At 49.9% G+C, this 15101-nt stretch overlaps 1 protein-coding gene across 1 annotated transcript in view; it reads right to left on the reverse strand.

The window, feature by feature from the left end:
• Positions 1-829: 829 nt before the first annotated feature.
• LOC141219307 (nuclear RNA export factor 1-like) overlaps positions 830-15101 on the reverse strand; it is a 46866-nt gene continuing 32594 nt past the window's right edge. Inside the window, exons 2-8 of the mRNA XM_073666077.1 lie at positions 12554-12629; positions 6863-6951; positions 6553-6660; positions 5764-5873; positions 5643-5676; positions 4962-5099; positions 830-868 (exon numbers count right to left, since the gene is read on the reverse strand). Coding sequence (XP_073522178.1) covers positions 830-868; positions 4962-5099; positions 5643-5676; positions 5764-5873; positions 6553-6660; positions 6863-6951; positions 12554-12629 — 594 coding nt within the window. The remainder of the gene's footprint in view (positions 869-4961; positions 5100-5642; positions 5677-5763; positions 5874-6552; positions 6661-6862; positions 6952-12553; positions 12630-15101) is intronic.

Consider the following 15101-nt stretch of genomic DNA (forward strand, 5'->3'; position numbering starts at 1 on the left):
AGATGCTGCCACCGGCCAAGAGAGCTGCTACAGAAAACCTTTCTGATCTACTGGGAGAGGTAACCCCGGAGATGGAGACCCCACAAGTGGAGATGCCCGATATCGGGAAACAGGAGGACATCCTGTCTCCAGAGCAGTTAACCATCCTGCTGAGCAAAGGGGAGGAAGGCTTCCTGGATGATGAGATCATCATGATGGCCCAGGACCTGCTGCAGAGTCAGTTTGAGGGTTTTGATGGCCTGCAGCCCCCCTGCGCTCTTCTAGTCCCAGGGTACAGTGTACTGAAGAATGCTGTACAAATCCACTATGATGAGGAGAGGGTGCACTGGCTGACCACCTGCTACAAAAATGGCCAAATCTTTGTGGCCGACAGCATCAACTCTGGAAATCTGACTCCGTCCATCTGTGAGCAGATTATCAACCTGTACAGTGAAGTGGTCGAAGAGCCCCTGAAACATCTGACATTTATCGATGTGGATCAGCAGAGGAACAGCTATGACTGTGGCTTATTCGCCATAGCGTTTGCCTACGAGCTTATAGCAGATGGCGGTGAACCCAGAGCAGAGTTCCGGCATCGGTTGATGAGGACTCATCTGATATCCTGCCTGCAGACCGGCAGGATCAGCGCATTTCCCAAAAAGATCAGGAAGTGACTCCATGCCTATAAACGGCATGTAGAGTCAATGACGGTCCACGAGATCGCCCTGACCTTCAACCGTACACGACCCGGGACCACAGACCAGCCTGCACCAGTAAGTAACCACGGACTTTCCATAATACCCTCAATATAGTGAATGTATAAATATGATGGGGGGGGGGGGCGCTGCCATTATTGGAGCTGTTTATCAGTAAAGCTTAGCTCCAGCCCCTATAAAGATGTATTAAGAGATTAATTATAGTAGGATTATAAGGCGTTTTCTGTTATTTTGTACACAGAGGTGTGAACCAGAACAAGAATGACCCCCGCAACTATAACAAGTGTCGGTGTTTCTGTCATCACCATGGACCAAATATAATCCATGTAAGAGGAGTGCACTAAGCAGCAGTGACTGGGAGTAAATTGTGTGAACGTCTCTGATATTAAATATTCGGCTGCTCCATGATCAGTTCTGTTCTCTCTTTCTACAGATCACTATAAGCGACCTGGGGTCCCACTAAGAAGACAGGGTATGGCTGGAGGTGACGGCTATAAGAAGTCAATGATGTGGCGGCCTCCATGTCAGGAGCAGAGGAGCCGCACTTCAGGACGAGGCAGATTCCGGGCTCGGTCTCTGTTCTCATTACTTTCTGCAGTCAGATGTAATCACTGAATAAGTGAATCTTCTGCTGCATCAACCCCGATCTACAGCACAAGCTGCCATCATCCAGCACCGCCCAAGGGAAGGGCAGGCCGTCAGACATGGTTCCCTAGAGGTTTCCTCCACCGGGGGTTTTTCCTCTCCTGAGTTCTGACGGACGACTCCCCGTGAGCCCATCATCATCAGGGCCACATGACTATTGCCCCACACGACTGGTGGGAAATTCTACATTTGATATCTTGTATGAAGCCAATAAAGAATTGAATTAATATCTAGCAGTCGTGTATCTGAATTTATTATGTTTCATCTACTATGTATAGTACAGAATTTGGTGAACTCCAGGGGGAATATACAGGGGTGTAGTATTGTAATAGTGTTATAATACTCTCATTTACAGGTGCTTCTCACAAAATTAGAATATCATCAAAAAGTTAATTTATTTCAGTTCTTAAATACAAAAAGTGAAACTCATATAGAGTCATTACAGAGTGATCTATTTCAAGTGTTTATTCCTGTTAATATTGATGATTATGGCTTACATCCAATGAAAACACAAAAGTCATTATCTCAGTAAATTAGAATAATTAACAAAAAACACCTGCAAAGGCTTCCGAAGCATTTAAAAAGGAACCTTATTCTGTTTCATTAGGCTCCACAATCATGGGGAAGACTGCTGGCTTGACAAATGTCCAGAAGGCAGTCATCTGCGCCTAAACCACATTTAGCATCCACACGTTTGGCATTTCTGTAGCGATGACAGCCTGCCTAAACTACAGGTGTGTGTCTCCAGAAGCATGGGCTGGACACAATGTACTGGTCACTACAATGTATTGGGGGCTACAACGTACTGGTCACTACAATGCAGATTTGCAATTTTCACTCAGCAACATCCACTGCTGCTTGTTTCTGGAAAACTCACTACACTTGCAGATAAATTCCCAAAGTGGTATAATTTCTAAAATGGTGTCACTTCTGGGGGGGGCTAAAAGAACATTTTTTGTGGGAAAAATTTAACTTTTTATTTTCACGGCTCTACATTATAAACTTCTGTGAAGCACCTGGGAGTACAAGGTGCACCCCGCACAGCTAACATTCCTTGGGGGATCTAGTTTCCAAAACGGCGTCACTTGTGGAAGGTTTCCACTATTTACGTACATTGGGGATCTCCAAAAGCGACATGGCGGCAGCTCTCGATTCCAGCCATTTTTGTGTTTGAAAAGTCAAACTGTGCTCCTTCCCTTCCGAGCCCTGCCGTGCGCCCAAACAGTGGTTTTCTTCCACAAATGGGGTAGCGGTGTGCTGAGGAGAAATTGCGCAACACAATTTGGGGTCCATTTTCTCCTGTAACCCTTGTGAAAATAAAAAAATTGGGGGCTTAAGTAAAATTTTTGTGAAAAAAAAAAAGGAAAATGTTCATTTTTTCCTTCCACGTTCCATTAATTCCTGTGAAGCACCTGAAGGGTTAATAAACTTTTTGAATGTGGTTTTAAGCACCTTAAGGCTGAGTTCACACGATGCGTATTTAATGCGTTTCCGCTGCGTTTTTGCAGTTGCGGAAACGCCGCGGAAACGCATGAAAAACGCATGGTAGAAGGGCAGCAATGTTGCCCAATTGAAATCCGCATGTGCTGTGCCCATGATGCAGATTTTTCCGCAGCGTAAACGCTGCGCTCAAAAATCCACAGCATGTCAATTAATTTTGCGGAAACGCTGCTCTTTTGCCGCCATTGACTTGCATTAGACCGCATGGAATCCGCATCACTGTATATGTTGATGCGCTTTTTATGCGGTCTAATGTGCGGATGGTACCCGGGTGTGGAGGAGAGGACTCTCATCCAGACCCAGGTACCATTTAAAAAAAAAGAATAAAATAAAAAATATATATATATATACTTACCTTCCAGCGTCCCGCGCTGCGTCCTCCTGGCTTCCCGGGCACTTCGCGGTTGAATGCAGGACCTACGCTGACGTCAGAGTCATGTGACGGGTCACGTGACGCTGACGTCGGAAGGTCCTAAAGTCTTCACTGCCGGCAGCCGGGACCGAGCGAAGCCGGACACCGGGGGCCATCAGAGGGTAAAGTATATATTTATTTTTTATTTTTTGACATTCACACACTATATAAATCCATGCCGGTTGCATGGATTTATATAGTGTGAAGTTGACAAGCACTTTCCAAGTGATGCTAAAATCGCCTGTCAACCCGCATGCGGAAATGAAAGTGAAGACTGCTTCATTTCCGCATGTCCCTGGCAGGAAACCGCATGTACAATCCGCATGTACAATCCGCATGCGTTTTTTCCTGCCAGGGTGATGCAGAAATGCTCAGGAAAAAATCATGAGCATTTCTGCATCGTGTGCACATACCCTGAGGGGTGCAGTTTTTAGAACGATGTCACTTTTGGGCATTTTCTGTCATATAGGCCCCCCAAAGTCACTTCAAATGTGATGTGTTCCCTAAAAAAAAAAACGGTTTTGTAAATTTTGTTGGAAAAATGAGAAATTGCTGGTCAATTTTTAATCCTTATAACTTCCTAACAAAAATAAAATTATGTTTCCAAAATGATGCAGATGTAAAGTAGACATGTGGGAAATGTTATTAACTATTTTGTGTGACATCTCTCTGATTTAAGGTCATAAGAATTAAAACTTGGAAAATTGCTAAATTTTCACCAAATTTTCTTTTTTTTTCACAAATAAATGCAAGTCATATTGAACAACTTTTATCACTATCATGAAGTACAATATGTCAGGAAAAAACAGTCTCAGAATCAGGGGGATCCGTGGAAGCGTTCCAGAGTAATTACCTCAGAGGGACACTGGGCAGAAGTGTAAAATTTGGCCGGGTCATGAAGGTGAAAACAGGTTTGGAGGGTGAAGGCGTTAGCACTTCTCTTTCTGAAAGCATTCTTTACTCTACAGCATTTATTCCAACTAAAACTTTTGCACTGTGCCGTAGATAAAAATATTTTTATTTATATTCACAAACCTACATATTGAGGTAACTAAAGATGGCACCCCACCACCTTACTACTTTAGATCTAACCTATAATATAAGGGACAATAAAAGGGTTGGTCCATCTCAGATACTTAAAGAGATTTCTAGCTTTGGAAAACTCCTGTTCCCCCTCTGCAATTTTTTTTTTTTTAAAGAAACTGTGCTTTACTCATCCTCACTGGGTCCAGTACTGAGTCTCCGCTGCGCCTTTTAGTGAGTCATTATCAGTAGTGCTGCCATCACAGCCAGTAGCGGCACAATACGCTCAGGGCCAAGCACTACTGACGTGACGTCAGAGCTGCAGGCCATAACAGACACCTGGAGCAGCGGCGGAGACTCAGTGCTGGACCTGGGGCTGGCGAGTAAAGCGTTTTTTTTTTTTTAAACAAACTGCAGCCAAAAGAAAAGGGAGTTTCCAAAACTGGAAAACCCCTTTAAGGTATATCCATAGAATATCCCATTGGGACAACACCTTTTAAAGGGCTTATTCAAAGAACTTCAGCATTGCTTACCAACGCCCTGGAAGTGAGCGGTGCTGCTGACGTTATGACCCGTGTGTTCAGATATTGGGCACATGTCCTATTCTAATGAACCAGACGGGTGCACGATACCTGCCCATCATGCTAGCGTCTGGGTAGGTCTGCGGATCGCAACGTCATCAGCACCGCTAGTATCCGATGTGGAAGTGAACGGCTCTGGACAAGCCCTTTAAGTGAAAGAAGAATACAACTTCCCTTTGCCTGTGGGAGAGGTTGGGGTTCTTCTGGCTCAAAAAATAGATTCTCTTTAAAAAACTGTCCGTCCTGCAAGAATGGAGACAGCGGATATAATACAGGACAGGAAAGGTGACTGGTATGATGGAAGGCTCACAGGGGGAAAGTTATAAAGCTGGGGTACACGGGGTAGCGCACCATGCAGCAGAGTGAACTATCCTTTTAAAGGCAAAGATACAGCCTATTTCCAAGATCCTACCGCAATATGTAGTAGATCTAATAATAGTAATATTCGAAAATATCTCCAATTAGAATACAGTATAGTTCTTCTGATTCACTATGTCACTTACCCTATGAGCAGGGCATTGTAGTAGCTTAGGTATCTATGGTCACGACCACTCATAGCGACAGTTGTTAGTGGTCGTAATCATGGATACCTAAACTACTACAATGCAGTGCACATGGGGTAAGCGACATAGCTAATCAGAAAAACAATACTACAATTTTAATTGGAGGTATTTGCTAATATTATTATTACACCTACTACATAGTGGGATCAGATCTTGGAGATGGGAATACCCCTTTTTTTAGGATACAGTTGATGCTTTACAGTCTTCCTAGGTGTATACTTACTAGTTTTTCAATGGTGGGAAAATAAGTTACCAATCTGTGCAACACAAAAAAAGAAAAAAAAAAGCATTGAATCGGTGATTTGCATTTGTATAATAATGTGATAGCAGAGAGGTGCGGGCACCTGTAGCAGGCGGAGAAGCTTTCCACCGCCCCGTGCAGAGGGTTTCCCTCCAGCCACAGCTCTCTCAGCTCCAGGTTGTGGATCAGATCCAGCTCTTCAACTCTGCAAAGCTAAAAAAGAACATGTTCCCGTCACCAGCTACCACCAGAAAACACAGAGATTTGTTTGTTTCTCGCCTTCTTCCAAGAGCCACAAACCATTTTATTGATCCGTCTATATGGCCTGGGTTTTTTTCCCCAGGATGAGTATGGGCTTTCTATTCCTCCATTTTTGGGACTTGTAACTTCTTCTGTTGCGGGGGCTGGGTGAGGGTCTTTTTGTATTTTTATTCATACCATTTTGATCGATTGTTTTTTATTCCATTTTTGAGAAGTGCAGCGATCGAAAATTAAATTACTTTGATTTTAATTTTTTTAAACGGTTTACAATTTGGGTTCTTTATATTTTCATAGGATGGAGTTTTACGGAATTCGATTTACCAATATTTCTTTTTATTTTTTTTTTAATTTCTTTATTTTTTAATTGGGAAAAGCGAGACAAATGACAATTATGGGTTTTAGTTTATTTATTCATTTTTAAATACATTTTTACTTATTTTTGCCCTGGACTCTGCGACTGTTTGATCGCTTGTACTATACTGGGAACACAGATGTACAGAGATGGCAGGACGGGGGTCTTCAGGAGTCCACTGAACCCACCGGTACCCTACGATCGATGGCATATACGGGGTAATCGGAAAAGACGTCACGACGGCAGCAGACCCGATCCCAGCGCAAGGAGGCGACGTACCTCGTTATAGGAGAGGTTCAGACTCTGCAGGTGCCGGGTCAGGTAGAAGAGATGAGCAAAACCAGTCAGCTTGGAGAGATGACGACAACTCAGGTCCAAAGACTGAAGCTACAAAAATATATATAGAGAATTTCACAAGCAGCCTATGGACAGGGGGGCGCTGGTTCTTACCCCATGTATCATTAGCCCAAGAGTGACAAAAAAGATTGTGGGGATCCCAGCGGCGTCCCCAAGGATCTCCAGTGGCATAGCCTAGTGTGGATCTGCTCAGGTCACAGATGGGGCTGTAATTAATAGTATTTATTATTACCTGGGGGTAACACTCCGAGATGATCTGCAGGACGACCTCTGCGGCTGCAGCGTGGGTCAGCGAAAGCACAATGTTGTCAGAAAGCAAATCTAAGGAAAGCAAATAACATTAGTGAGGAAGGGGCACGGTGCAGGCAGAGGAGAGAAGGCGACGGGGCGCCGGCAGAGGAGAGAAGGCGACGGGGCGCGGGCCGAGGAGAGAAGGCGAGGGGGCGCGGGCCGAGGAGAGAAGGCGAGGGGGCGCGGGCAGAGGAGAGAAGGCGACGGGGCGCAGGCCGAGGAGAGAAGGCGAGGGGGCGCAGGCCGAGAAGAGAAGGCGACGGGAAGCGGACAGAGGAGAGAAGGCGACGGGGCGCGGCCGGGGGAGAGAAGGCGGCGGGGCGCGGCCGGAGGAGAGAAGGCGACGGGGCGCGGCCGGAGGAGAGAAGGCGACGGGGCGCGGCCGGAGGAGAGAAGGCGACGGGGCGCGGCCGGAGGAGAGAAGGCGACGGGGCGCGGCCGGAGGAGAGAAGGCGACGGGGCGCGGCCGGAGGAGAGAAGGCGACGGGGCGCGGCCGGAGGAGAGAAGGCGACGGGGCGCGGCCGGAGGAGAGAAGGCGACGGGGCGCGGCCGGAGGAGAGAAGGCGACGGGGCGCGGCCGGAGGAGAGAAGGCGACGGGGCGCCGGCAGAGGAGAGAAGGCGACGGGGCGCCGGCAGAGGAGAGAAGGCGACGGGGCGCCGGCAGAGGAGAGAAGGCGACGGGGCGCCGGCAGAGGAGAGAAGGCGACGGGGCGCCGGCAGAGGAGAGAAGGCGACGGGGCGCCGGCAGAGGAGAGAAGGCGACGGGGCGCCGGCAGAGGAGAGAAGGCGACGGGGCGCCGGCAGAGGAGAGAAGGCGACGGGGCGCCGGCAGAGGAGAGAAGGCGACGGGGCGCCGGCAGAGGAGAGAAGGCGACGGGGCGCCGGCAGAGGAGAGAAGGCGACGGGGCGCGGGCAGAGGAGAGAAGGCGACGGGGCGCGGGCAGAGGAGAGAAGGCGACCTGGCGAAGGCCGAGGAGAGAAGGCGACGGGGCGAAGGCCGAGGAGAGAAGGCGACGGGGCGAAGGCCGAGGAGAGAAGGCGACGGGGCGAAGGCCGAGGAGAGAAGGCGACGGGGCGAAGGCCGAGGAGAGAAGGCGACGGGGCGAAGGCCGAGGAGAGAAGGCGACGGGGCGAAAGCCGAGGAGACAAGGCGACGGGGCGCGGCCAGAGGAGACAAGGCGACGGGGCGCGGCCAGAGGAGACAAGGCGACGGGGCGCGGCCAGAGGAGACAAGGCGACGGGGCGCGGCCAGAGGAGACAAGGCGACGGGGCGCGGCCAGAGGAGACAAGGCGACGGGGCGCGGCCAGAGGAGACAAGGCGACGGGGCGCGGCCAGAGGAGACAAGGCAACGGGGCGCGGCCAGAGGAGACAAGGCGACGGGGCGCGGCCAGAGGAGACAAGGCGACGGGGCGCGGCCAGAGGAGACAAGGCGACGGGGCGCGGCCAGAGGAGACAAGGCGACGGGGCGCTGGCAGAGGAGACAAGGCGACGGGGCGCTGGCAGAGGAGACAAGGCTACGGAGCCGTGAGCAAAAAGCAAAGCAGGATGCCAATATTTATTTGTATAAGTATACAAAATGCCGTCATATAGTGCCCACACATTACCGCTATACAGTACAACATATATAATATAGTGCCGACACATTACCGCTATACAGTACCTACAACACACATCATATTGTGCCCACACATTACCGCTATACAGTACCTACAACACACATCATATAGCGCCCACACATTACCGCTATACAGTACGTACAACACACATCATATAGCGCCCACACATTACCGCTATACAGTACCTACAACACACATCATATAGTGCCCACACATTACCGCTATACAGTACCTACAACATACATCATATAGCGCCCACACATTACCGCTATACAGTGCCTACAGCACGCATCATATAGCGCCCACACAAGTTCTCAGTGTGGATTGTCACTGCTAATTTCACTTAATGGTTTGCAAAGAGTGAAATCTGTGGCCAAATCTGCACTAAAATCTGCAGTTAAGTTTTGCACAGATTTTGGTGCAGATTTTCTGTCCCATTTACAGCGGCTTTATGACAGTTATTGCTTCAGTTATAAACTGTGGACACAGCTCAGGTGTGAACAGAGGGCAATGTGATGGGAGCTGATGGGCGGTGATGTCATTCCTGTCCCGCAGCCAGATATTATCCGCCTCTGATTGGTAGAATTAGAAGCCCCCCTCATTCCTTTCCTCTGCTGAATGCGGCCCTTGTCTCCCCTCATTACCGCGCTTGTCACCCCGTCCCGTCCCGCTCCTTCGCTTATTGTGCTGATGACTCCCGTGCTCTGGATTTCTGCCAGCACTAATGTTGTATCTCCTCCATCCCCTTCATCTGCAGGTGGAAGACCCCAGCCAGCCCAACGACGAGGGTCTCACAGCCCCCCACACCGTCGTGTGCGCCGGCCACACCGAGATCGTCAAGTTCCTCGTACAGTTCGGAGTGAAGGTAAACGCAGCAGACAGCGCCGGCTGCTGCCCCGAATATCGGCTCGCATTAAAGGGGTCGGCAGAAAACCCCCCCATCCCAAACCACCCCAACCCTGGGCCCTGTACAGAGAATAGAGGCCCCCCCGGTTCGCTAATCATATCGGCAGCACTGCCAATATGATTAGTGATGGGCCCTCTGCAGCGGCAAAGCAGGGAGAGCGATCTGCCTGCTGCCGCAGTGCCCCTCTCCCTCCTCTGCGGAGCGTGACACTGCAGGCGCGTGCGCAGGAAGTAGCGCCGGCTCCAGGTTTTTGTGGGCCCCGGGCAAAAGAGTCTCAGTGGGCCCCTTTAACACATACCACGATTCATGATGCAGAGATACGGCGGAGAAATATATATATATAGTACAATGCAAAGATTTCACTTCTTACATTACATGAGTGATATCTATTGTAAATTCCACAATAGCTCAGAAACCGGTGAATCACTCCACACAGAATACTGGCCCCCATATAAGGCTCCATACAGGATACCGGTCCCCTTATAACGCTCCATACAGGATACTGGCCCCCATATAAGGCTCCATACAGGATACTGGTCCCCTTATAACGCTCCATACAGGATACTGGCCCCCATATAATGCTGCATACAGGCTGTTACCCCCCACATAATGCCCCATACAGGCTGCCCCCCCCACCTTATAATGCCCCATGCAGGCTGTTACCCCCTCTCTCTATAATGCCCTATGCAGGCTGTTAGCCCCTCTCTCTATAATGCCCCATGCAGGCTGTCACCCCCTCTCTCTATAATGCCCCATGGAGGATGTCACCCCTCCTCTTTATAATGCCCCATGCAGGATCTCACCCCCTCTCTCTATAATGCCCCATGCAGGGTGTCACCCCTCCTCTCTATAATGCCCCATGCAGGATACCACCCCCCTCTCTTTATAATGCCCCATGCAGGCTGTCACCCCTCCTCTTTATAATGCCCCATGCAGGATGCCACCCCCTCTCTTTATAATGCCCCATGCAGGCTGTCACCCCTCCTCTCTATAATGCCCCATGCAGGCTGTCACTCCTCCTCTCTATAATGCCCCATGCAGGATACCACCCCCCTTCTCTTTATAATGCCCCATGCAGGCTGTCACCCCCTCTCTCTATAATGCCACATGGAGGATGTCACCCCTCCTCTTTATAATGCCCCATGGAGGATGTCACCCCTCCTCTTTATAATGCCCCATGCAGGCTGTCACCCCCTCTCTCTATAATGCCCCATGCAGGGTGTCACCCCTCCTCTCTATAATGCCCCATGCAGGCTGTCACCCCTCCTCTTTATAATGCCCCATGCAGGATGCCACCCCCCCTCTCTCTATAATGCCCCATGCAGGATGCCACCCCCCCTCTCTTTATAATGCCCCATGCAGGATGTCACCCCTCCTCTCTATAATGCCCCATGCAGGCTGTCACCCCTCCTCTTTATAATGCCCCATGCAGGCTGTCACCCCTCCTCTTTATAATGCCCCATGCAGGATGCCACCCTCCCTCTCTTTATAATGCCCCATGCAGGATGCCACCCTCCCTCTCTTTATAATGCCCCATGCAGGATGCCACCCTCCCTCTCTTTATAATGCCCCATGCAGGATGCCACCCCCCCTCTCTTTATAATGCCCCATGCAGGATGCCCCCCCTCTCTTTATAATGCCCCATGCAGGATGCCCCCCCCCCTCTCTTTATAATGCCCCATGCAGGTACCACCCCCCCTCTCTTTATAATGCCCGATGCAGGATGTCACCCCCCCTCTCTTTATAATGCCCCATGTAGGTACCACCCCCCCCTCTCTTTATAATGCCCCATGCAGGTACCACCCCCCTTCTCTTTATAATGCCCCATGCAGGATGTCACCCCCCCTCTCTTTATAATGCCCCATGCAGGTACCACCCCCTCTCTCTATAATGCCCCATGCAGGATGTCACCCCCCCTCTCTTTATAATGCCCCATGCAGGTACCACCCCCTCTCTCTATAATGCCCCATGCAGGATGTCACCCCCCCTCTCTTTATAATGCCCCATGCAGGATGTCACCCCCTCTCTCTATAATGCCCCATGCAGGTACCACCCCCCCTCTCTTTATAATGCCCCATGCAGGTACCACCCCCCCTCTCTTTATAATGCCCCATGCAGGTACCACCCCCCCCCCTCTCTTTATAATGCCCCATGCAGGTACCACCCCCCCCCTCTCTTTATAATACCCCATGCAGGATGCCACCCCCCCTCTCTTTATAATGCCCCATGCAGGTACCACCCCCCCTCTCTTTATAATGCCCCATGCAGGTACCACCCCCCCTCTCTTTATAATGCCCCATGCAGGTACCACCCCCCCTCTCTTTATAATGCCCCATGCAGGTACCACCCCCCCTCTCTTTATAATGCCCCATGCAGGTACCACCCCCCCTCTCTTTATAATGCCCCATGCAGGTACCACCCCCCCCTCTCTTTATAATACCCCATGCAGGATGCCACCCCCCCTCTCTTTATAATGCCCCATGCAGGATGCCACCCCCCCTCTCTTTATAATACCCCATGCAGGATGCCACCTCCCCTCTCTTTATAATGCCCCATGCAGGTACCACCCCCCCCTCTCTTTATAATACCCCATGCAGGATGCCACCCCCCCTCTCTTTATAATGCCCCATGCAGGATGCCACCCCCCCCTCTCTTTATAATGCCCCATGCAGGATGCCACCCCCCTCTCTTTATAATGCCCCATGCAGGATGCCACCCCCCCTCTCTTTATAATGCCCCATGCAGGATGCCACCCTCCCTCTCTTTATAATACCCCATGCAGGATGCCACCTCCCCTCTCTTTATAATGCCCCATGCAGGTACCACCCCCCCCTCTCTTTATAATACCCCATGCAGGATGCCACCCCCCCTCTCTTTATAATGCCCCATGCAGGATGCCACCCCCCTCTCTTTATAATACCCCATGCAGGATGCCACCCCCCCTCTCTTTATAATACCCCATGCAGGATGCCACCCCCCCTCTCTTTATAATGCCCCATGCAGGTACCACCCCCCCTCTCTTTATAATACCCCATGCAGGTACCACCCCCTCCCCTCCATACATTAAAAAAAAAAAAAAAAAAAAAAAAAAAAAAAAAATACTCACCTCCCTCCTCCGCACCTGCTGCCCGCTGCTCGGGTCCGGACTCCAGCGTTGTCGGCGACTTCCCGCTCAGCGCTCCCTGTGACGGCTCAGGGGAGGGCGCAGTGTAAAGACGTCACCGCACCCTCTGACCTGAGACGTCACAGGGAGCGCAGACCAGGAAGACAGCGCATCTGCGGAGGCACGGGGAGAGGTAAGTATCCGGCTGCCGGGGCCCTGAGCAAGCGGAGGGGAAGGGCGGGCGCTGACACCGCAACCCCCCGCCCATAGCCCAGCGGGGTGCGCGACCGCCAGTGGGCCCCTCTGCCTGCTCAGGGCCCTGGCACTTAACGGGGGGCTGACGCCGGCCCTGGCAGGAAGTCAGTCTCAGGGCGATGAGGGACTGCTTCCTGTGCGCGCTGTGGAGGATGGACATGGCGTCGCCCCAGGCAGCGGCAACAGAATCCATGGGCTCCTGTCAGGTATATATTATTAAAGGCAGCAGAATCTATGGGCTCCTGTCAGGTATATATTATTAAAGGCAGCAGAATCTATGGGCTCCTGTCAGGTATATATTATTGGAGGCAGCAGAATGTATGGGCTCCTGTCAGGTATATATTATTGGAGGCAGCAGAATGTATGGGCTCCTGTCAGGTATATATTATTGGAGGCAGCAGAATGTATGGGCTCCTGTCAGGTATATATTATTGGAGGCAGCAGAATGTATGGGCTCCTGTCAGGTATATATTATTAAAGGCAGCAGAATCTATGGGCTCCTGTCAGGTATATATTATTGGAGGCAGCAGAATGTATGGGCTCCTGTCAGGTATATATTATTGGAGGCAGCAGAATGTATGGGCTCCTGTCAGGTATATATTATTGGAGGCAGCAGAATGTATGGGCTCCTGTCAGGTATATATTATTGGAGGCAGCAGAATGTATGGGCTCCTAACAGGTATATATTATTGGAGGCAGCAGAATCTATGGGCTCCTGTCAGGTATATATTATTGGAGGCAGGAGAATGTATGGGCTCCTGTCAGGTATATATTATTGGAGGCAGCAGAATGTATGGGCTCCTAACAGGTATATATTATTGGAGGCAGCAGAATCTATGGGCTCCTGTCAGGTATATATTATTGGAGGCAGCAGAATGTATGGGCTCCTAACAGGTATATATTATTGGAGGCAGCAGAATGTATGGGCTCCTAACAGGTATATATTATTGGAGGCAGGAGAATGTATGGGCTCCTGTCAGGTATATATTATTAGAGGCAGCAGAATGTATGGGCTCCTGTCAGGTATATATTATTGGAGGCAGGAGAATGTATGGGCTCCTGTCAGGTATATATTATTGGAGGCAGGAGAATGTATGGGCTCCTGTCAGGTATATATTATTGGAGGCTGCAGAATGTATGGGCTCCTGTCAGGTATATATTATTGGAGGCAGGAGAATGTATCGGCTCCTGTCAGGTATATATTATTGGAGGCTGCAGAATGTATGGGCTCCTGTCAGGTATATATTATTGGAGGCTGCAGAATGTATGGGCTCCTGTCAGGTATATATTATTGGAGGCAGGAGAATGTATGGGCTCCTGTCAGGTATATATTATTGGAGGCAGGAGAATCTATGGGCTCCTGACAGGTATATATTATTGGAGGCAGCAGAATGTATGGGCTCCTGTCAGGTATATATTATTGGAGGCAGCAGAATCTATGGGCTCCTGTCAGGTATATATTATTGGAGGCAGGAGAATGTATGGGCTCCTGTCAGGTATATATTATTGGAGGCAGCAGAATGTATGGGCTCCTGTCAGGTATATATTATTGGAGCCAGCAGAATGTATGGGCTCCTGTCAAGTATATATTATTGGAGCCAGCAAAATGTATGGGCTCCTGTCAGGTATATATTATTAGAGGCAGCAGAATGTATGGGCTCCTGTCAGGTATATATTATTGGAGGCAGAAGAATCTATGGGCTCCTGTCAGGTATATATTATTGGAGGCAGGAGAATGTATGGGCTCCTGTCAGGTATATATTATTAGAGGCAGGAGAATGTATGGGCTCCTGTCAGGTATATATTATTGGAGGCAGGAGAATGTATGGGCTCCTGACAGGTATATATTATTGGAGGCAGGAGAATCTATGGGCTCTTGTCAGGTATATATTATTGGAGGCAGCAGAATGTATGGGCTCCTGTCAGGTATATATTATTGGAGTCAGCAGAATGTATGGGCTCCTGTCACGTATATATTATTGGAGGCAGGTGAATCTATGGGCTCCTGTCAGGTATATATTATTGGAGCCAGCAGAATCTATGGGCTCCTGTCAGGTATATATCATTGGATGCAGCAGAATCTATGGGCTCCTGCCAGGTATATATTATTGGAGGCAGCAGAATGTATGGGCTCCTGTCGGGTATATATTATTGGAGGCAGCAGAATCTATGGGCTCCTGTCAGGTATATATTATTGGAGGCAGCAGAATGTATGGGCTCCTGTCAGGTATATATTATTGGAGGCAGGAGAATGTATGGGCTCCTGTCAGGTATATATTATTGGAGGCAGGAGAAT

The sequence above is a fragment of the Phyllobates terribilis genome, unplaced genomic scaffold (genome assembly GCF_046119375.1).
Source record: "Phyllobates terribilis strain yellow unplaced genomic scaffold, ASM4611937v1 Scaffold_261__1_contigs__length_2674298, whole genome shotgun sequence".
NCBI classification, from domain to species: Eukaryota; Metazoa; Chordata; class Amphibia; order Anura; family Dendrobatidae; genus Phyllobates; species Phyllobates terribilis.